The sequence below is a fragment of the Manis javanica genome, chromosome 13 (assembly GCF_040802235.1).
Source record: "Manis javanica isolate MJ-LG chromosome 13, MJ_LKY, whole genome shotgun sequence".
NCBI classification, from domain to species: Eukaryota; Metazoa; Chordata; class Mammalia; order Pholidota; family Manidae; genus Manis; species Manis javanica.
Genome location: NC_133168.1, coordinates 57330974 through 57354156, shown reverse-complemented (window position 1 = coordinate 57354156; position 23183 = coordinate 57330974). Strand labels below are relative to the sequence as shown.

Below are 23183 nucleotides of genomic sequence, written 5' to 3'. Positions count from 1 at the left end.
TGAACAAAATGTGCTTTGCTCCTTTATTGTGACAAGGATAGCTTCATTTAAATAATTCATGGTACTGCTTTGCAGTGTGCTACTGAATGTACAATGTGTACTTTGCAAAAATAACAAGGCTTAGTAATGTGGAACTTGAATCTAATTCTCTGCTCTTAAATTTCTGTTAAGAAGTAGAAAGAAGCTACAAAACTTGTGATGAAAATAACTGGGAGAACAGCTTGGAGAGGCGGCCTGGAGAGGGGCAAGTGGAGTTAGCAGAAGTCCCTGTTTTCTAGTTGCCTAGGTACACCTTTTAGTCTTGTCTGGTGGCTTTACAAGTACTCTATGGCATGGTGAGCATCTTGTTATGTGGGTTTCCACGCAGCTGCCTTGTCACACAGAATAATGACTGGGTTTTGGGTGTGTAAGGGAAGTGGAGAACCAAGTGCTAAAGTATCTGGTGAATGAGAGAGCAACCAGGAGGGGTGAATGAAGTTTTTTTTAAGATTTTAAAATAATTTATATATTCTGATTCATAGTTATATGGGTGCATATAAGCATAAAAAATTGGGTTATATCTAGGCAGTGGGATTATGGGTGACATAGTTTCCTCTTTTTGCTTATTCACAATTTCCAACAATTTCCAAGCCTGGTGTTACTACCAAATAGACAAAAAGGCGCAAGGCTTTCGTACATGTGGTCCCCTCCCAGTGGAACACTCATCATCCAACTCTTTGCTTATCTAACTCCTACACATCCTTCAGACTCCAGCCTAAATGCCAAATCCTCAGGGAAGGCTGCCCTGTTCCCCTAGATTGGATGAGGTCCCCATTACTTTTCCTTTGTCACTTAGCACAATTATACCTATTTATTTGGTATCTGTTGTGCTGGACAGACCTGCCTTGTCTTTGGATTGTGGAAAATAAAGAACAATACATGCATACAGATTTGGAATTGTTATGTACATTTAGTATTATTTCCCAGGTGTGATACTTATTATTACATAACTTATGGCCAGGGAATATGGTGCTGGGGAAGGAGCACCAGCATGGCGGACCTGAGTTGTGGCTAGTAAAAAGCTATCTTTGTAACAATATAGGTAACTGTATAAAGTGATGATAGTGAATTTTTAGGATAGTATTTCTGGGGTACTGCTAGAATGCCCCCTCCAACAGGCTGACTATTCCTGCTGCCCAAAGATTTTCCTGTGGGAGGCTATGACACTCCCTGAGCACACCATACTTAATGCCACCTCCTATCCTTTGCTGAAACCTGTATCCTTTCCCCTGGATGTGCACTGTTGTGTTGTGTAATCTAAGCACCACTTTGTGTTTCCATATTGTATTGCTGACCCTCAAGCTCAGTCCTTTCTGAGCTTATCATTATTTGAACTCTCTCTTCCACTGGACTTTAAATCCCATAAAAGAAGGCATGGGCTGTTTTGTTTGCTGCTCTGTCCCTACCAGGTGCTTGTAACTTGGAAGAGACTAAATCAATATGTGTATATGAGAGTGAAGAATGAAAAAAAAATAAAAATAGAAAAATAGGGAAAATTAGTTCTTAATGTCCTAACCACCACCAACTTAGCGGCTTAAAGCAATACACATTTATTCTCTCAGACTTCCAGAGGTTCCAGTAGCTGAATGTATTCCTTGGCTCGTGGCCCCTCCTCCATCTCCAAAGCCAGCAGCACAGGCTCTTCAAGTCTCTCCATCCCTGCTACATCACCTTCCCTTCTGACTCTGCTATCTCTTGCATCCCTCAAAGGACCACTGTGATTATGTTGTGCCCCATAACGGAGGCTAATCTCATCTCAAAATGCTTAAACATACCTGCAAAGTCCCTTTGCCGTCTAAGGTAACATTCACTGGTTCCAGGGATTAGGGCATGAATGTATTTGGGGGCCGTTATTCAGCCCATTGCACTGCTCTAAGTTCTGAGATACGGAAAACACCCCAACATATTTATAGTGGTGCTATATTGTACTGTCAAATATCCAGTGAGAGGTATGGACATTCCTTTTTTCCTATTTTAGGACAAGTTTCATTCTACCAAACTATTAATCTCTTATCATCTGTTTAGTGTTGAATCCCATGCCCCCAGAGCTGTGCTTGGTACATAGGAGGCACCAAGTAAATATTTGCTGAATGCTGGGTAAATAGACATTAGCTCTCGCACTCATCATTGACTTCCCCTTCTCCAGGTAAAATAACCTGTTTATCTTTGGTGGTCCAGGTTGTATAGAAGCTGACTCCATCCATGGCTCCAAAAAGCACATAACCAAGGCTAATTCAGTTCATGGGGGTCCACACTGGCCACAGCAAGTGAGCCGAAGTCGGCACAAACCCAAACTAGTCCAATCAGAATGGAGCTCAGAGGAACTCCTTTTTCTTGTGGACACAAATGAGGAAACATAACAATGAAGCCATGACTGCTGACAGCAGAGCAGAGGGACAGATGGAAACAAGTCATTGGTTTACTTAATGAACCTCTGGATCAAGCTTCAACTGCGGCCAAATCTACCTCTGGATTTTTCAATTATGTAAGAGTAAAAAACTTTATTATTTGTGTCAACGTTAGGATCACTCAAAATGAAACATTCTAAAACCACTAAATAACATCATAAGTGAAAGATGAAAAAGACACCTACAGAATCTCAACAAATGATTTTGTTCCGTTGCACTGAGAATAGAAGAGATGGGATACTCCTGTGGTCTGTTTTCCTGCCTCCAAGGGGGAGTACGATCCAGAGGCAGAAGAAGACTTGAGGCCTCCCGGTCCCCCAGGCCTTGTGATTTACACTTGGCTGTCTACCAAATCACCCTGGGAATTTAATAAAAACAGCTTCCTCAGCCTCATTCTAGGTGTGTTGAGGCAAAATCTCTGTGGGTGAGGCTCCTAGTCCGTTTTTACAAATTCCAAGTTACTCTAATGGGCCCACCCCTTCTCACCATCAGTGAACTTGACTTCACATTGATAGAAGGGGCAGCCTAGCAGATCTTGATGCTGATGCCAAAATCAAGTACAAAGCACTGAATATATGCATGGCAGTCTTAGGATTATATATTGCTCCTTTTTGAAGCCCTGAATTAAATACTTATATTCTGCATAAGGGTCTGAAGAGTTCTCTCCTATGTGTAAAGAATATCAGTTTGACTATTAAATGGTTTGTGTTTTTCCAAATCTAGCTGAAAACCAGGTAGTTATGTGACTAGAGAAGTGACAACCAGATGGTCTACTATGGACCATTTTTAAACCTATTTATCTCCTTTTCACTTTCCTTAAATGAGAAGGAAAATCAAGGCAGCTTGAGGATTAGTGAATTCAGAGACTTGATGCCATCAAGGGCAAGGATTTTCCATTTTCACTTTACCTCCTCAATACTTTGTTTTGATTCTCAGGCTTGTCCCCTGCAGTGATTCCCAGATGACTACTGTAAGCACAGATCCTTACAACAGAGACCACAACACAGGCTAGAAGGACGGAAGAGGACATGTCCCTCTCTCAAGCCCCTATTTAAATCCCTTTGAGAGTGAAGAAAAGTCTTCCAGAAGCTCTCTAGGAGCCACTCTCTTATGTCTCCTTGGGCAGAATTAGTATCTAACATGCCCCTTCCTAAACCAGACCCCACAAGGGAGGGGGAATCATCTAATTCTATCCAACCCTGACTCACCCCTGACAGGGGTGGATGACTCACCCCTGGTCATCCAACCTGACTGACCAGCCATCCCTGCAGCACATGATGCCTGGAAAAACAGGAATGGTGTACATGCGTGGGTAATCCACAGTGTCTATCCCACTGAGCAGGCACTGAAGAAAGAAAAGGAAAGATCTATCCCGCCATCTATGTACTCATCTGATCTACCACCTTTACAGATGCCTGCCCTTTCCTTCAGAGCTCTTGTGTACCTCAGTTCTTGCTCCTCTTTACAGCTGAGATACTACTTGGAGGTATTTCTTAAATGGATAAAAGTGGTATTATTATCTGGTAGTGCAACTCTCTTTTTTTCTTTTTCTTTAAAACTTTCTTAGCCATTGTTTATTTGTTTTCCAGGTTAGCTTTAGAATCAGTTTTTCAAGGTTCATGTGAAAATCCTATTGGGAATTTGCATGGGGACTGTACTGAGATTTAAATATTAATTTGGAGGGAATTGGCATCTTTAAACATGGCACATCTATCCATCCATTCATCGAGAGTTTTTCTTACTATCCTTTAATACAAATTTATAATTTCCTTCATAAGCATCTTGCACTTATCTTTTTAGTTTTATGCAACACACACAGGGGAAGCAGAGCTGAGAAAAGGGAGAGAGAGTGCCCTGGTTACACTGTTTTAATCTAAGGACCTAGCCTGGCCTGAAGCTAGATAAATCTATGGCAATAAATACACATTTCTTCTTAAGCTAGTCCGAATTCAATTTTTTTATTTGCACTTGAAAGCATTCTGACCATGACATCAAAAGAATACTTAGAAAGACTAGGAGGAAGAATGACAACCATTCACTGACTGTTACCATACAAGGGCATGCTACATCTGCTGCTCATGCCTGCTAGCCCATTTACGTGTCATGGGTAGCCACTTCTACGCTTATTCTGCCATAACACTCATGGACATTTTCTAAAGAGACTCAGATACAGAATAGAGACAAATGGTCTTTTAAAACCTTGTCACCATTTTCCAATGAATTATCTGTGAATTTGACTCCTTCTACATTGAGGGTAAAAGGACCCCTGGTAGATCTGGAAGCTGATATCATGTACTGTATGAATAACTGGTAGTATTATCAGGGCTGGGGCATTTGAGAAGCTGTGCAATGAACAACTTCAAGAGGTGCCATGGAGTTGAGGGACACAGCACCCTTTGGTATTTTTACTGTGTACAATTCCTTTTGGAGTTGCTTTATAGAAGTCTTGAATTAATTAAATAATGAAAAGTCTTGAATGAAGCAAGGTATTAGGTATCTCCTATATTTGAAATTTATAATATCTTGAAAAATTCCTTCCTCCTAGAGAACTGTCAAATGAAAATTTTTTCTGATTATCTATCTTTTGTAGTTGTTGTAATTAGGAGTGTTGTAGACATCTTCATTCATTTAGCAAGCATTTACTGAGTGGCTACCATGCACCCGGTATTGCTCTAAGTGCTAGGGGCAGAAAGGGTCACCTGAAAGCACTTGCTCTCTGGGAGCTGCATTCTAGTGGGGTGGGCAGACAGCAAACAAATGCGCAGGTACTGTATATAATGTAATGTCAGGTGCACTAAGTGCTATAAGGAGAAGTGGAACATTACACAGGGAGAGTGCTGCCACTTACAGAATGAGAAGTGAAACTTCAGTGCCTGGGCTTTGCCTAATGTAACCAGTGACCTTCCCACCACCCACGCCCCTTTTTGTTCCCATCCCCACCCAATAAACAGCTTTGGGCTTTGGGTTTCACCTTTCTTTCTAAACTCAAGGATTTTCTTTCTTATCTTCATCCACCCTGAAAAACCACCCCAACAACAAATGCGAGTATTTCCTATGGTTGCCCATGACTGTCTAATCTCTGTGGAAGGACAGGAGAACAGGGCTGGGATATCCCGAATACGGGGCTGAGGGAGGGAGAGTCAGGATGACCCAAATCCCCACACCTGGCTTGGATATTCAGAAGCCCAGTGTGTCTCTGCCTGCTTCTCTCTGCTCTCCACCGACTCCACACACAAAGATTTCCCTTTGAAGTGGACATTCAGTAACTCAGAGTGATGAAACTTTTCTATATTCAAAATTAACCTACACGTATGTTGTCTCTGAAAAATTTATACACCAGATTTCCTCACAGTTCACCCCTGAGATAAGACATCCTCAGCTGAGCCCTCGTGGGGGCTGTTTGGAAAGAGTGGTGGGTGTAGTGAAGTGGGAGCTGCAGGGCAGGGGAGGGTGTCCTGTCTTAAGCATATGTTGGTGGGTACATTTCACACACACACACACACACACACACACACACACACACACACACACACACACATTTGTCTCCTGGGAAAGCAGTTGCTTGAATGCTGCCCCAGGGACCCACTGAGAAAGCTGCAAGTTTGAGCAGCTCCAGCCTGGAATGAAAGGCTTCTACATGGGGTGTTATCTGCTTCTGAGCAGAGGCAATTTGAAACTGGTTTCACCAGTGTGGCTAGAGACTGGTGCAAACTCATGGGTGTCTTCAAGTGTGATGGACACAAACAGCCTAGCTTCCTTTAAGGAGTCACAGGGAAGGTCAGCCTAGTCAGGTGGCAGGGGGACAAAACTACTGGAAACCATTAGACATGTGGCCATATATGCATAATGCATTGGGGGAAGTGCCATGAGAAGGGTTTGTAAAAACTTCTGGGGGTGAAAAATACGCAGGGAAAGCTTCACAGGGGAGGTGTCATTGAAATGGAGCTAAGAAGGAGAATTTTGCCAGCAGGACGGTTTAAGAAGCTGACCCTTTGAAAGACATCTTAGATATCATAAGACTCCATTTAAGAAATCTTAAAATCTGAACAATATGGAGTATTAGAACAGAAAAAGAATATCTTAGATATCTGAATATATATCTCATAAAGATAAGAAACTTTTAAAGACCATTATGACATGTTTCTGACCAATACTTCAATATCCCGTTTAAGCTTTATAACTACTTGAATTAAAAAAATATATTCAGAAGTTTTATAACAAAACATCTAAAACAAGGGCTTCTCTGCTTTAAAAATGAAATACTGCACAAATATAGCATAGCTTACATAGAAAGATTTTAGGCATTCAGATAATGCTAAAGTCACTCATGTATTCACAAGCATATTCAAAGTTATAGGAAATCAGGGACTATAGGAGTAAATATGATTCAAAAGAAATCTAATAAAAGTTGATTCACCATTTGACCCAAAAATTCCATTCCTAGTTATACCCAAAGGAATAAGGATAGCCATATAGAAAAACTGTACACAGACATTCATAGCAGCATTATTCACAATAGCCAAAATGTAAAAACAACCCAAATATCCACCAACTAATGAATGGATAAATAAAATATGGTATATCCATACAATAGCATGTTATTTGATATCAAAAAGGACTGAAGTACTGATATATACTCCAAAATGAATGAACTTTGAGAATATTATGATATGTAAAAGTAGCCAGTCACAAAAGACCATGTGTTATATGACTCCATTTACATGAAAAGTCCAGAAAAGGCAAGTTTATAGAAACAGAAAGTGGTTGCCCTGTGCTGAAGGATGGAGATAGCGAGTGACTGCTAATGGGTAGGGAGTTGCCTTTTGGGTTAAGGAAAATGTTCTGAACTTACATTATGGTGATGGTTGTACAACTCTGAATATACTAAAACCACTGAATGGTACCCTTTAAATAGATGAATTTTATTGTATGTGAATTGTATCTCAATAAGATATTTAAAAGAAAGTTACACTTATTTTCTTAACCTAAAAGATTAAATGAGTTGGGCTTTTGGATTTAATTAAAATCAATCACAGCTCAAATTGGATTAGCCTATCGGCACATAATATCTATAAATGTTGGCAGGAGAGAAGAAATAGCTGACGAAAAAGGAAGGGAAGCCAGACTTAATCCGGACTTTGGAGAATGAACTGATTGATGTTCAACAACAAAAACCTTCACCACAAGTCAAAGATGGGTTTAGGGTGCCAAATCTACAGACCAGAAATTGACATACAACTTTCCCTGAAATTAGCAGTCCAGAATATGTAATAGCAGCTTTGTGGACTATAAAATATATACAGCTCTTGACAGAAACAGAGCTCCTTTGAAAAATGCAAAGTAATTTCACTGAACAGATTAGTTCCATTCCTTGTCTCATAGAAAGTATTCAGGTACCAGACAAAGGATGTAATTTCCAGTGACAAAATGTCAGGATTAATGGTAGTGAGCCTCAAAATATACCACAAGATCTCTAATGACCTCCAGTGGTTATAACTAAAATTGCTTCATTTATGATACATGAGACTAGAATACAAAGCAATTATGAATATGGGGGTTTGTTCTATTATTTTCTTGTCTTGAAAGTTGTAAAGTTGGAGTAAAAGGAAACCTAGCTAATAAGTACCATACAAATCCCTTCCCTGATTTTTAAGCAATGACTGAAGAGTCTATTTTTCTGTGATCTGTCTGCATGTTCAACAGAGTCAGGAAGGTGTCTGTCTCCCTCCAGTGACTTAGTGATTCCTTCAGAACAACTGGCTTACAATCCACTCTGCCTACCGATGTAGGAGACAGCTGACGGTGGAGAGGATGAGCCGAGTAGACAGGAGAGACGAAATGGCTGATCAATTGAAAGAGATAGGCAGAAAGAAGTGTAAGAAACAGTAGAGGCAGGTATTGCAAACTGAAATAAGACAATTTGGTCTTGTCCAACTCTCACATACGTTTGGTAGCTACCTGAGAAGCTGGAGGATTACCCTCTCCCCACAGCCTTACCACCAGGTTGTAGTGAAAGCTACTGACATGAAATAATGCCATACTTCAGAGTTTCACTAAACAAAACTTAGTAAATATGCCCAAACCACTTCAGTTTCCTCGGTAGGACTGATGAAGTCCCAGCTCTCTGTCCTTTGGGTAAAAGGTTCACCCAGTTGAGAAAGGACAATGTTCCAGGAACAGGATTCCATTATTACCCTCAAAGTTGGCCTCAGGCTACCAGAAATCCCCAGACTGTCTGTGAAACCATTCTTACACGTACCTGCTACCAGCCTGTCTAGATTTTTCAACCAGGTCCAGGCATGCTGGAAGGCTCTCCAGAATATTTTAGTCAGTTCCACATCTGAATATCTTTAATTTCACCAAAGAGAGGCCATTTCTAACATTCATCTGACAAGTTAACAAGCCACTAGTCGCTCTGATAATAACTAATGTGTGATACTTGCTATGCTAATTAGCAAAGGTCCTAGTAACAACTGAGACACTGAACTTTCCAATACGATGCTACTACCACCCCTAGAGTAGTAATTCCTGATCCTAACACTAGCTGGGCCTGGATATAATTTTTTAAGTAACACATTCAAAAATACTGTCTCTGCTGGAGTATTTCAAAGTACATTTCAGCCATAACAGAAGGGAAGGGTAAGAAGAGCAAGGACCCACTGCCATACAAGTCTTGCCCATATTCCTAGATGTTGCTGTCATGGTCACTTCTTAGACATTTTTCAGATCCATCCATTCATGTAACATATATTTATGGAGATACCTATATAGCAGATATCTACTTGAAATATACTGTCTGTGTGATCATTCCAAGAAGAATTTAATGTACTATGATAATTTAATATGCTAACAGTTAAAATTCCACTGAATAGCTGAAGCTATTTACAAGTTTTGCAAAAACTAAACTTCCCACTGTGGTGTGAGGTGTTAAAGCCCCCATCCCCAGGCTCCATTTCACCCCCATGGGAAGAAGCATCAGTAGGAGAGTCTGTTTTTAAATCTCGAAATAGCAATTGCTTAATGTGTTTTTTCTAAGGAAAAAAAAAAACCCTTAAACATTTTACTGTATTTTGTTTTCTTTAAGAACCAATGAGGGGGAAAAGGAGGCATTATGATTAGCACACATAATGTAGCGGGGGGCACAGGGAAGGCAGTATAGCACAGAGAAGACAAGTAGTAATCCTGTAGCATCCTACTACGGTGATGGACAGTGACTGTAATGGGGTATGTGGTGGCGACTTGATGGGGGGAGTCTAGTAACCGTAATGTTGCTCATGTAATTGTATATTAATGATACCAAAAAAAACCCAGATCAATGATAATTACATCATTTACCTTAACTGTGATTTAGTGCATCGTAAAAAAAGCGTGAATAAGAATTCTTGACGTTGCTTGTTAGTCCAGAGGTCAAACCAATGACTTATAAGGGCAACTCTTTCCTGAAAGAGCTGTAAGGGGAAAAAAATGGCATTTTCCTGTATATTTCAACACATTCTTAGTTGCTAGGCAAGGCAATCCTTAGGCAATCCAACAACCTCATAACTAATATTTGCATAGCACATTACAGTTCACAAAGCACTTTGATATGTGCAGTAGGGGTCTCTCCCTTCAGCTTAAACGGCTTTCATCCGGGGATGCAGACAAGCTCAGGCTTGTTGGGTGGGATGGTGGGAAAGGCTGGCAGGGGATATAATTACAGAGCGGGCCAAGGAGGGCCTCTTTGGAAAACAAAGAGGTAATAAATCCTGGCTCTTGTTTCTACCTAAGCAAATGTGGCCTGGGGAAACAGATTCCAAACATTTCACTTTGAAAACACAAATACAGGCTACATTTGTTAAACTGTGAAAACAGGCCATTTAAAGTAGGTGTGATTTCACTAAAATCCTGTATCTTCATAGCACCCAGCAAAATGAAAGTTAATAATATTGCTAAGCAGCCATTATTACATGTGTCTCCAGGGAAGACATATGCCAAAGACCAGAGTTCCCCCGAACCTGGGTTTCCATCCAGCTTTGCTCAGGTGACACACACTGGCTGTGTGACTCAGCCAGGCTTTGGCCCCAGCCCGGCTACTCTCCTTCCCTTGTGAGAGGGCCTGAAGCACACGTTAGCTCTGAGGATCAGTCAGCCTTCTCCATTAAGGTCGGCAGAGCAGCCCGAGCCCTTCATGACTACTTGCTACATTTCAAAGGAGGGAGCATCCCCAGGCCATCAAACCACACAGTTGGCACAGAAGGGAAGAGAGGATTGAAAAAATACACAGAGAAATACACATTAACACTCTCCATACCAAACACCACCCACTGTCCTCCTTCCCCCTTACAGCACATACTGTGTCCTGCAGGTTTCCACTTTGTCCTTGGGGACTGGGCTGAGACGATGCCATCTTGGGAGCTGACCAATGTAGGTTTTTTTGTTTAAAGTGTCTTGAAAACTAAATTCTTTAGAGTTGTTTTTTTTTTAAGTATGGCAACAAAAGATCCAATATATCACAGTAGAATTAACCTTATGAATTACACTTGTTCTATTCTAGAGTATGTAACTCACCTGTCTATTTAATGACTTGTTGCTAAAAGGTGTCCAGGCACTGAATCTTGTGTGGAAGCTCTCCATTTCCAGGGTTTTCCTGGAAGAATTTCCAGCTGACATCTCAGCAAATTATTTTCTTCCAGTCCTAGGAACTATAGGTTCGTTTCAATAAATGTTAATCAAGATCACCTAGATACATCCATTATATTAATGTTGTCCTTACAGGAATTATGTAATTACAGCAATTCATTTATAGATAGAATTACAACAATTCATATATATCTGCATAAAAGATAATCCATACAAATACACATAGGGAGTTCATGAAATGCTAAGTCATTGTAGCTCATTCTGTCCTCATCTACTTGCCCCCAAATGTGAATCTAAACCAGGATTTTTTCATTTTGCTGGGAAAATGACTCAAATTGGAATGATTCTTTATATCAGCCAGGAATGTTGAATTGACTTTTTCTTTCCCTGGAAAGCAGGTATCTGAAGGACTCAAAGAGAGCACTCTACCTGCCTCTCGTTTGAGGACACAAGACAATGAATATGTAGAGGAAAACATTAGGCTAATGTGTTAGTTATCCATTGCTGCATAACAAATCACCCCCAGATTTAACAGGTCCAAACAATGAACCCTATTATCTCAAAGTTTCTGTGGGTCAAAAATCAACGCATTTTTTATGGAGTACCATATTAGTCTAGTAAGGCTTCCATAGCAAAGTATGACAGACTGGGTGGCTTAAACAACAAACATTTATTTTCTCACAGTTCTGGAAGCTGGAAGTCCAAGGTCAAGGCACTGTCAGGGCTGGTTTCTAGTGAGATCTCTCTTCCTGGCTGTACACGGCCACCTGCTCACTGTATTCTCACGAGGCGTTTCTTCTGTGCACAGAGAGATAGAGAGGGGGAGAGATCTCTGATGTCTCTTCCTCTCCTTATAAGGATACCAGTCCTATTGGATTAAAGCCCCACTCTTATAACCTCATTTAACTTTCATTACCTCTTTATAGGTTCCCTCTGCAAATATAGCCACAGTGGGGGGTTAAAGCCTCAACGTAATGAATTTGGGGGGACACAAGTCCATAACAGGTACCTCTGCTTCAAGGTTTCTCACAAGGCTGCAGTCCAGGTGTTGGCCAGGATTTCTTCTCATCTGAAAGATCCAGAGCTCTTGCACGTGGTTGTTGCAGGACTCAGTTGATTGCAAGCTGTTGGACTGAAGGCCTCAGTTGTCCCTGGATCATGGCTAGAGGCCCCCTTTGCCTACCTTGCCACATGGGCCTTCCAAAAGGCAGTTCATATGGCAGCTGGCTTCTGTCAGAATGAGCAAATGGACAAAGCCAAGAGAGACCACACAAGAGGGAAGCCACAGTCTCTTTGTAACCTGACCTCGTAAGTGATCTCCTAGCAATTTTGCTCTGCTCTGTGAGGTAAAAGCTAGTCACTAGGTGGTAGTACAGCATGGAGAATGTAGTGAATGATTCTGTAACATCTTCCTATATTGATAGATAGAAACCACACTAGAGGGGGTGAGGATTTAATAATGTTAACTGTTGAACCCATATTGAAACCAACATAAGACTGTATTATCAATGATACTTCAAAAAAAAAAAGTAAGTCACTAGGTCCAGCACACGCTCAAGGGGAAAGAATTATATGTGAACAGTAACATAATCCATCACAGTTCATCCTCTGGGTCAGTTCCCTTCTTTTCCCACATGCAGAACATATACCCACTTCTGAAGGGAGACAACCCAAATTTTTGATCATCTCATCAATATTTTTAGCTTATACCCCAGGAGATATGAATGATTCATAACAGTCTCTACAGTTACAGTACAGGTATAGCTCCTCTTGATCAAGAGATCTCGGAACTAAAAAGATGAGTTATGTGGCCTTAGTCCCTATACACAATGTATATAATGGTAGAACAGGGAAAGGATAGCTGCAGTAAATATCCCCATTTGTAATGGAGAAGAACGACATATAAAAGAATCCACAGCAATTCTGATATCCTGCTGTAAAAGCCTGGGGCCCAATTATCATTTTTATTCTCAAACTATCACATTCTTTTTTAGATCTTGTCGATGATTCTTTGCCAATCTCACCTTCTCAAAATCTACCTCGAGTTATTTATTTGATTGTAGGCAATGCTGTATGACACAATTGTCTGGAGACATTTCTCTCTCTGTCTTTCTAAATTTAATTGCAAGTATTTTGAACCAATTAGGCTTCCTTAGGAACAGCCAAACCCCAGGACTCCCTTCCTTGAGATATTTTTCAACTGAAAGTATTTGCTGGGTACCACCTTGTTCCATTCAGAGATCCTAACAATGGTGTGACAGCCATACCCTTGACTTAGTCCTTGCCACTAGGCAGAGTTTTGAGGAGCATTTGTTGCCCTAAGCCATCTTTACAAATTAAAGATGTGGAATCAGTCGCACTTTCCAACCTGGCCAGTACCTGAGTTTTTTAGATGTCTCTGAATTCCTGCATATTCTTGTTTGGAAACCAGCCAAATATTTTCTGAGCGACTCTAGTTCTTGTAATACCTTGGCAAATGCATCCAGTAGTAATGAACTCATTCTAATAACATTAACTTTCTAGCTCTTTGTGTAGTATAACCTCATCAGGTATATGATATGCTCTTTACTCTATTCAAGACTACAGTTTTACAATTTTTTTCCCCTCCATAACATGGATTACCATCTTCCAACTGTCCTATAACAAGTACATGCTGCCAGACTGGATGCTAATGCCACATCATGTGAAATGTGTTGCTGTTGTTATGGCAGCACCCTACTCCAGGAACCAGTATTTGTATCTACCAAATATTTAAGGAAGAAATAAGAGTAAGTTTACACAAAACCATCCAGAGAATAGAAAAAGTGGAAATATTCCCAAGTCCTTTTATGAAGTCACCATAACCTTGATATCAAACTCAACAAGGACCTTAAAAGAGAGGTATATGATGAGTTTATTATAATAAACAGATGCAAAAATCCTAACCAAAATTAAAATACCAAACTCAGCAATATATTAAAAAGATAATATATGACCATCAATTGAATTTACTCTTGGAATGTTAATTTGGTTGCTTTTAAAAATCTACGTATTTCTCCTCATTGGCAAAACAAAGGAGAAAAATTATATGATAATCTCAGTAGATGAAAAAAGTACATTTGGTAAGCTTCAACACCTATTGTTAAGAAGAACAAAAATCTTAGTAAACTAGGACTTGAAGGGAATGTAATCCAAATAAAGACATATTACAAGAAAGATAGCAAACATTAAATGTAATAGGGAAACGTTGAAACTTTCCCTCTTGTGGCTACTATCACCTTTATTCTACATTGTTCTAGAGGTACTGTCCAATGTGATAAAGCAAGAAATAAATTAAATGTATAATAACTGAAAAAGAAAAAACAAAATTGTCATTGTTTATTAATGGCATAATGTGTGTAGAAAATACTAAAGAATCTACAGATAAATTGTCAGATTTAGTGTAAAAAGTTATCAAGGTTGCTGCACACAAGGGCAACATTTAAAAAAATACTGTGTTTCTGTAAACTAACAACAAACCTTTAAACAACAATATATCATTTGCAGTAATTTTTAAAATTCAATTTAAATCAAAGAAAGATAAATATTCCACATAGAATACTAAATATTTTATCAAGAGAAATTTTTAAAGATCTAAGAAAGAGTATACATCTGTATAGATGTTGGTTCTAACAAATTAATCTAATATTGAGTACAATCTCAAAACATGCAGGTATGCAGTGTGTGTGTGTGTGTGTGTGTGTGTGTGTGTGTATATATGGGAATTATAAAATGTACATGGAAATGCAAAGGGTTAAAATAACAAAGACAACTTCAAAAAGAACAAAACGGTAAGACTTACTGTAAGTGACAAGGAAAACTTATTTATTACAAAGCTAATATATATAAGAGCATGAGATATTGGCACAGAAATAGACAAAATAATGGAACAATGAGTCCAGAAATAGACTCACATATATACATGGACATTTAATTTATGACAAAGGTGGGAACACATGGAGTAGAACAACTGTCCTTTTGGGCCCAGTTGACCCTAAGAATCATGAGCAACAATAAAAATTATTATTTTTAAGCTACTAAAGTTTTGGGTGACATTTTATTCAGCAATAACAACTGATACAAAAATGGTGCCTGGGAGTAAAGTATTGCCATGACATAACGTAAAGCATATGGCACCGACTGCAGGAAAGGGCAGCAGATGAAATCGGAAGAGTGGTGAGGAGAGAGTGGGGACAGGAAGAGCGCTGAAGTTGCTACGAAAGGCTGGGGAAAGGGTGACTGGGTTATGTAGTGGTGGAAGGTTTAGTAACATTATTGCCTTCATTAATGTAGAAAATAGAAAATGCACCAAGGAATATGTGGATCTAACCAAAGAGATTCCAAGCAGGATATATAAAGTGTTGATTGGCTTCTTTAGATGCATATGACACATACAGTAAGAGAGACATGAAGTGACCTGAAAGATCTATTTAGTTTTTGAGTAGAGTTTAGTGGAGATAAAGAACAGCTAGTAAAGTATCTTCAGTCAGCAAAAATCTCAAAGTAATAAATGACTCTTTCAAAGACCTCCTTAATAAGAGCTTTGAAAGGTATAAGGTACCACAAAATTGTTAAGAAGATTGTTCTGGTGAAAGCATGACCAGGTTGAAATAAAAGGACCAAGAGACTATGAAATAGTCTCCAAACCTCCAACTTTCTTTGGCAAGAAAGAAGCTGAGAAAGATAGCGCAACTGTGAACACAAGTAATTTATTAATGAAAAGGATAGGTAGCTCAAAGGAGGGAGCCAAGAGTCGCTTAGAGAAGCTTAGAACAATGGATTAGGAGACCACCACCAAGGAACAGACCTGGACCATAATCAAGAAATAATCTGGGCAACTGGCCTGGCTTAATTTCAGAATTGTTATATACCAGCAATTGCCATGTGGTTGATGCTTCCTGACTTTGTGAAGAGGAAAGACTGTTGTGGTTCTCCCTTTTGGGCTTCACAAGTGTAAGCTGGGTGTCTGGGAGACAGCTGAGTTCACACATCTCCATATGAAGAGGAGCCACAGACAAGGAGCCTCCTTTGCAATTGAACCTGATAAAGATCACAGGGGATTGGACTTCAAGCCCTGATATCATAATTGGATGAGATTTTGGGTGTCTTGGGATGGCATAAATGTATTCTGCATTTTCTTACTACACTGATGGACAGTGACTTCAATGGGGTATGGTGAGGACTCGATAATATGGGTGAATGTAGTAACCACATTGTTTTTCATGTGAAACCTTGATAAGAGTGTATATCAATGATACTTTAATTTAAAAAAATGTACTACGCATGTGAAAGGCATGTTAATTGTTACAGGCAGAGAGTGGAATCTGGTATATTATTCATACACACATGGCCAGGAAAAGTGGCTCTATCCCTGTACATGGGTGTCAGTTCTCCCCTCAAGACAAGGAGTCTGTCACTGTCCCTCCCTTTGAGTCTGCCTTAGCATTACCTTGATTTAACCAACAGAATGTTGTGAATGTGAAGATGTTTGACTTCTGGACCTAGGCCTTAAGAAGATTTGAAGTCTCTCTTGTTGCATTCTTGGGATCTAATTGCCATGTAAGTAAGCTTGGGCGAAATTATAGAAAGATGAGAGACCACACGGAGAAACAGGTTGATCCAGCACTGAGTTGTTTCTGCCACCCTAGTCAAAGCACCAGAAGTGCCAGTGAAGCCATCCTGGGTATTCTATTCCAACTCCCAGGTGAATGCAACCACATGATGGACTCCAAACTATAACAGGAAGCAGACCTGCCCAGGTGAGGCCAGCCAACCCACAGAACTGTGAAAAATAATGATTCCTATTTCAAGCTACTACATTTTGGGATAGTTTGTTTTCCAGTGCAGACTGACAAAGCCATGTTGGTGAGCATTCAGAACACTCACATTCAGCTGGTGAAAGTGTAAATTAGTATAAGTACTTTAAAAGACTATTTAGCATTATTTCCTGAAGTTGAACATACATACATGCAATTGGCTCAACAGAAAGACATGAACGTGTGGGCCAAATATATCCACAAGAATATTCATAGCTGTATCAGACAGCTCCAAACTGAAAAAAGCAGAAGCATGTGTCAACAGTGAATGGATAAATATATTGTTATATATTCATGTAATAGAATGCTATATATCATGAACAGTCTGTTACTACACACAACAATATGTATGAATCATATACATAAGACACTGAACAAAAGAAGCTGGAGACAAAATAATACATTTTGTATCACCTAAGTTATATAAGGCTCTATACTATAGTGTTAGAAGCTAGGATTGTGGTTCCCTCTGAAGAGGACAGAGTGTAATGCCTGGGAAGGACGTGTGAGATGATTCTGCGGTGCTGGTACTGATCTAGTGCTGGGAGCCCAGGTGAATTCATTTAATGATTCATTGAGTTCTATACTATGATTTGAGTATTTTTCTGTATTTGTCTATTTAAATCAAGAACTTTAAAAAAGATATCACTTAACATCAAACACTATTACATACTTATGAAAATAAAAGTACAAACTTTATGAAGAAAAATAAAACTTCACTGAAAAACATTTTTTAAAACCTATATAAGTGGAGAGAGAGGCTTTATTCATGAATTAGAGATCAAACATGAAGTCATTAATTCTCTCAAATTGATCTACAGACTTAATGCAACCTCAATAAAAAAATTCCAAGACATACTGTGGGGTGTGTGTGTATGTGTGCATGTGTGTGTGTGTAACTTGAAAAGCTAATTCTAAAATACTTGTGGAAGTTTAAAGGGACAAAACAATAAAGACAGTCTGGAAAGAATAAGGAAAGTAGATGTCTTCGTAGATACCAAGACTTACTATTAAAGCTGGATGGTATTTGTATAGGGACAGACATCTCAACTACAGAAGCAGAAGACAAAGTCCAAAATGGGCTCATGTATACACGGACACTTGTAAGATGATAAACCAAAGAGGAAGAGATGGATTTTCCCATTTATAGAAAACAAAGTGTTTAAAAAGGATAAGAAAAATTGGACCCTTTTCTGCACACACACACTCAACTATCTGAAGGCTTTATATATACATACATATATATATAACCAATTACACATGGTTTGTGTATCCCCAGAAAAGAAAATTAAGAATGGATGATGTCAGAAAGGTAGGTTTTGAAGTGGGAAACAACCACTGCAGCAGCTTTAGCTGTCTCAGGAGGTTATGTCCATTACTGGAGATATTAAAACACAAATTGGATGACCTCTTGTCAGTGAAACTCTAGCTGGGATTCAAGCATCAGAAACGTCTAAGTTTCTAAGCAACCCTCTTGTGCTATAAATTCCGAGAGAACAATGGGGCCTAGAGTAGCTGAAAAAAACTTCACTGGAAAGCCATATTTCAAGAATATGCCAAACATTTGCAGTACCTCTACTCATACTGCACTTCAATCAGATAAAAGCACATTTTAAAAATGAATATATTGGAAAGGCATGTCCCATATTAAGAAAAATTTCTAAATGTTAGAGGACAGCATGACAGCATCACTTTTGGATCCCTGCCCTGATACCCCCAAACTGAAGCTTTACAAGGAAGTTTCTGAGCCTCAGTTTCCTCATGTGTGAATCAAGGCAGTGATGTGTCTTGGCAAACTACAGCATAATAATGTGTTGTTCAAATAAAAACCTCATGGCAATGTGGGAAATTAAATACCTCCTTCTGAATCAACACCAAAACAAATCCTTAGTTTCATAAGATGCCCAACTGTTATGTAAAATCCCTCTAAGAGCCAACATGAGGGATTTTTATTTAGCAAGTTCTCAAAATCGTTATTATCTTCTGTGTTAAGGGATTACTGAGTTACACAATGAGTGGAACGTTACAGAAAGAACTGTTGGTGTCTCTGCTGGTGGGCTAAACAGCACATCATGTATAGCATGTATATTTATAGATATAAATATAAATAGAGATATAAACTTCCTCAGGATTATTTTCTTTCTCTAAGATGTCAACTTTGCTGATCAGTTACTCAGCCCAGGGAGAAAGGGCCGGCTGTCAATCACTACTTCTTTAAATGGAATGATTTATTTTTATATTCAGCATTTTATTTTTCTCCAAGTAGTAACCCCATAAGATATTAACAGGTATTTCCCAGAAAAACAGAATCTATGGTCAAATATGTTTGGAACATTACTGATCAAACAAGATTAAACATGTTTCTTTTTTGTAGGATGTTTCAAATCTTTCATATGTTGACATTCAGAGTGAATCTCCAAGAGGAGGAAATACTACGCAGCATTTCCCTTGTCCATTGTTAGAGGAGCCTATCATAGTGTGTATTGGTTATCTGATGTGGTGATCATGGTGGTTATGGAATAGCTGTGTAACAAATAGTCCCAAAATGTAGTGGCTTAAAACAACAAACATTTATTATCTTACAATTTCTGTGTTGAAAGTCAAGGCATGGCTTAACTGGGTCCTGTGGCTCAGGATCTGTCACAGTCCAGTTGTCAGCAGGGGCTACAGTCATCCCAAAGCTGGACTGTGGAAGGATCCACCTCCAAGCTCATGTAAATGGTTGTTGGCAAGATTCCTTGCTGGCTGTTGGCTGGAGGCTCTCCTCCCATGTGAGTGTCTCCATGGCTTGGTTCACAAATGGCAGTTGGCTTCCTCCCAAGTGAACAAGCAAGAGGGCAAGAGAAAGCAGGCAAAATGGAAGCCAGAGTGTTTGTGTAACATATCTCAGAAGTGACAGACCATCACTTTTTGGTTAGTCAGGACAGGGGTCGGCAAACATGGTCAGCGACATTCAGCCTGCCACCCATTTTTGTAGTTCAATTTACAACGCAGTTGATTACATTTATTTACATATTATGTATGGTGGTTGCTTTTATACTACAACAGCGGAACTGAGTAACTGGGAGAGAGACCATATGGCTCACAAAGCCAAAAATATTTATTACTGATCCTTTGTAGAAAAGGTCTAGCAATCCCTGCATTAGAAACCAGTTTAGCCTATACTTGAGGGGAGGGGATTCATGAGGGCATGAATACCAGGAAGCTGGAGTCACTGGGAACCATTCTAGAAGCTGCCTACCACAAAGTGCCTGCCACTGAGGAGGCATGTGGCAAGTGTTTGCTGAATGAATAAATGAGTAATTGTTCACATCTACCAACTTTCCAAATTCAAGGGCTCAAAAGCAAGTTACTTGCTAAGAAAAAGCCAAATTCCTTCACTGATTATTCGGAGTTGACAACTATGTCCCAACTGTGACAATTTATCAACTTGTGTGATCTTATTAGTAATTTCCACCATTATGTTAAATTAGTTAGATGGTAAAATAAGATTAGAATTGAATATGTAGATCTGACAGATTATTCTTTCATGATATTAGCAAATTGGAGAGAAGAATTTTAGGGTACTCAAGATGAGAATTCACGCTGGGACAAGAGTACTTACTGTGAATTATGTTTACAACAAGGCAATCACGAATGTCTTCTCATGCCAAGAGACTCAAAACCTGAGTGTACAAAACCAAATTCTCATTCATTTTTTGTCTTTTCCCTGTGTTCTTTCTCCAAAAACCAAAATACTGTATTACAAACTTCTTCCGTGATCCCTCAGGATTTCTCCTGTTCTTATACACAGCAGAGCGTCACTCCTGGAAAAGTCCTGGCTGCTGCCTTGTTTACAGCCCAGTTTTCCACTGAATTGAAACTCTAGCATAGGTGATATAAACTGGAGACCTCTTTCCTACCTCACTCTGTAAAACAAGGACTCTAAATATATCTAAAGTTTGTTGCAAGAAAGGAATAAAATAGGAGACCCTATTCTGTGGCTCTTCTCATTTGTAATTGGATCTAACAAACATCAAAGGGGAAAAGGGGCCATCCGTAAAGGCTATACTTCACATCTTACTTTTGTTTGAGTGGCTTCTCTGACTGGTACTGTGCTAGTGTATCTCTTTCCCATACACTAGCTCATTTAATCCTCACATTCACTCTGGGAGTTACATTACACAAGAGAAAAGCAAGTTAAAGGAAATTGTCCCAGGTCACACAGATAGTAATTGGCTACCAAGTTTAAAAATGATACTGGGTTTTTCCTAAAGTATGAGTTTAACTTAAATTGGATATATGCCTTACATGGGTTAATTTGGAAATACAATTTCTATTTCATGGCTGACTATTCTTTACAACTGGGATATTGATGAGGAATTCAGCAGTTGACACTGGCACTTATGCTCAGCAAAGGAAGTGGGGAGCCTCTTGCACAACAAAACCAGATTAAGGGGTGACATGGCTGGGCAATTGCGAGGCCTTACAGAGAGCTAAATAATCACTGTGATAAATCAGAACCATGCTGTCATTAACTGTGTTTCCACAGGTGATTTGTTACACAGCTAGAGAAATGTAAATTAGTCTGGTCCTGCTCCAATGTAGCAAACTGACTTGAAGTGAAAATTAGAAACAAAATATTGTCCCCTGGCATAGAGGTACCTACGTTTGAGTTCTTTAATGATTCACATATTAAGTTATGCAACGATTCTTTTATCTAAAACTTAATCCTTTAAGTGTGTTCTATAGTCTCAGAATTTCAGAGACTGCAAACCCACCCATTTTTGAAATATATACCTGCATCACTTGCTTGAGAAAGGTGAGAAACTTTTAGGTTCTATGCATTGGAAAAAATCTATAGCAATATTTCTTCCTGAAGCATGGATAGACTATTAGGCACAGGTGAAAAAGAATTTAATCCCTTAAATATGCCTCCCAAGAGGTTACCTGGTTCTAGAGATTGCAGAAAATAACCAGAGTATAAGGAAAGTTTGTGTGATTAGTGAAAGAACAAAACAAAACAAATGAAAGACTATTCCATTTAAGTTAAATGTCCTAATGTTCGAGGCAAGTAAAAAGTGACTTATTTTGAACATACACCAGTATGTCATTTTTATTAAATGCACAAATAAATAATGGATAATGGAAGTGATAGCATGTCTTGAGGAAATCCATACTATTGATAGCACAGGAGGTGAGGTGATAGGAAATGCCATATTTTTGAGCCAAAACTGGCCAGCCCCAAATGCTGGATTTGCTGATACATAAGTTTAAAGGTATAATGAGAAGCAACTGTACTATTTAAATTCATTCAGGAAAAATAACCAGTTCTTGTTGACCTGAAACTTTCAAGGCCCTAACCCCTACTTTTCCCACTGATATAATCTTTGGATCATGATTTTTGAGGCTCTGAAGGGTACAAATGTCAAGGTGTGCCTGAAAATAATTGCATGGGTCATGCTAAACTTTAATACAGATGATGTCAGGATATTCTGTTCTGGTATTTTACGGCAAGATTTATTAGTAAGCACAACATTACATGCTTTTAAAAAGACAAATATTTAGAAGTAACATGATTTTAATTATTTGTCCTGCTCACCAAGTCCTAGCATATTAATTCTTAGAACGATACAGTTCTAACCACAAACTCTATTCGCAGCAGATTCTTTGTGCTCGTCCTTCACTAGCCTCCACTCCCCACGTCCCGGACTCCACCGCGGGAAAGCGGGTGAGGCGAGGCAAAGGAGGGCGGGAGCGGGGGTGTGAGCCGGGGCAGAGTCCTCGGAAAAGCTGTTTTCCCAAGTGCTCAGTAACTTGACTTACTACCCCAAATGAGTGCTCTGGAGAAGGCAAGAGTTCACTTGCCAGAGTCCAGCTCACAGCTGACCCTACGCAGGGAGTGGTGGTGTTTCTCCCCACAGCCACTTCAGCCTTTCGGGTAACTACGGACTTGCTCCTGTTGTCCAAGCCCAGCCGAGGGGGCGCCGAAGGCCCGGCCTCAGCGCGGCTCGGGGTCTTCCGAGGCTGCCTCGGGCAGCCAAGCCGACCCCGGCGCTGCGCCCGTGCGTCCCCAGCAAAAGATGCGCGGCCAGAAGCCGAGGGCTTTACCTCCGGGAGGTGGCCGAGGGTCCCCGCACCGCGCGGCCGCTCCTCTTGAGACAGCGCCGGAGAAACCGAGGGCGGGCGCGCGAGCCGCGGCCCGGGAGGAACGTCGGCGCGCCGTCTCCATAGAGGCCCGGAGGCGCGGCCCTGCGCCCCGCCCCGCCCCCCACGTGGCCACGCCGCTAGCCCGGCCCGAGGC

At 39.9% G+C, this 23183-nt stretch overlaps 1 protein-coding gene across 6 annotated transcripts in view; it reads right to left on the bottom strand.

Annotated features, from left to right (window-relative positions):
- Positions 1-23140, bottom strand: part of ECT2L (epithelial cell transforming 2 like) — a 79671-nt gene extending 56531 nt beyond the window's left edge. For 4 of the 6 annotated variants that reach the window (XM_073219656.1, XM_073219659.1, XM_073219661.1 and 1 more), the window contains exons 1-5: positions 22991-23140; positions 20505-20565; positions 11749-11864; positions 10995-11128; positions 9783-9895 (exon numbers count right to left, since the gene is read on the bottom strand). In XM_073219656.1, coding sequence (XP_073075757.1) covers positions 9783-9895; positions 10995-11096 — 215 coding nt within the window. In that variant the 5' untranslated portion in view covers positions 11097-11128; positions 11749-11864; positions 20505-20565; positions 22991-23140. Of the gene's footprint in view, positions 1-9782; positions 9896-10994; positions 11129-11748; positions 11865-12075; positions 12136-20504; positions 20566-22990 lie in introns of those variants that run through there. The other 2 variants (XM_073219657.1, XM_073219660.1) reach the window with 2 other exon arrangements.
- Between the last annotated feature and the right edge of the window lie 43 nt (positions 23141-23183).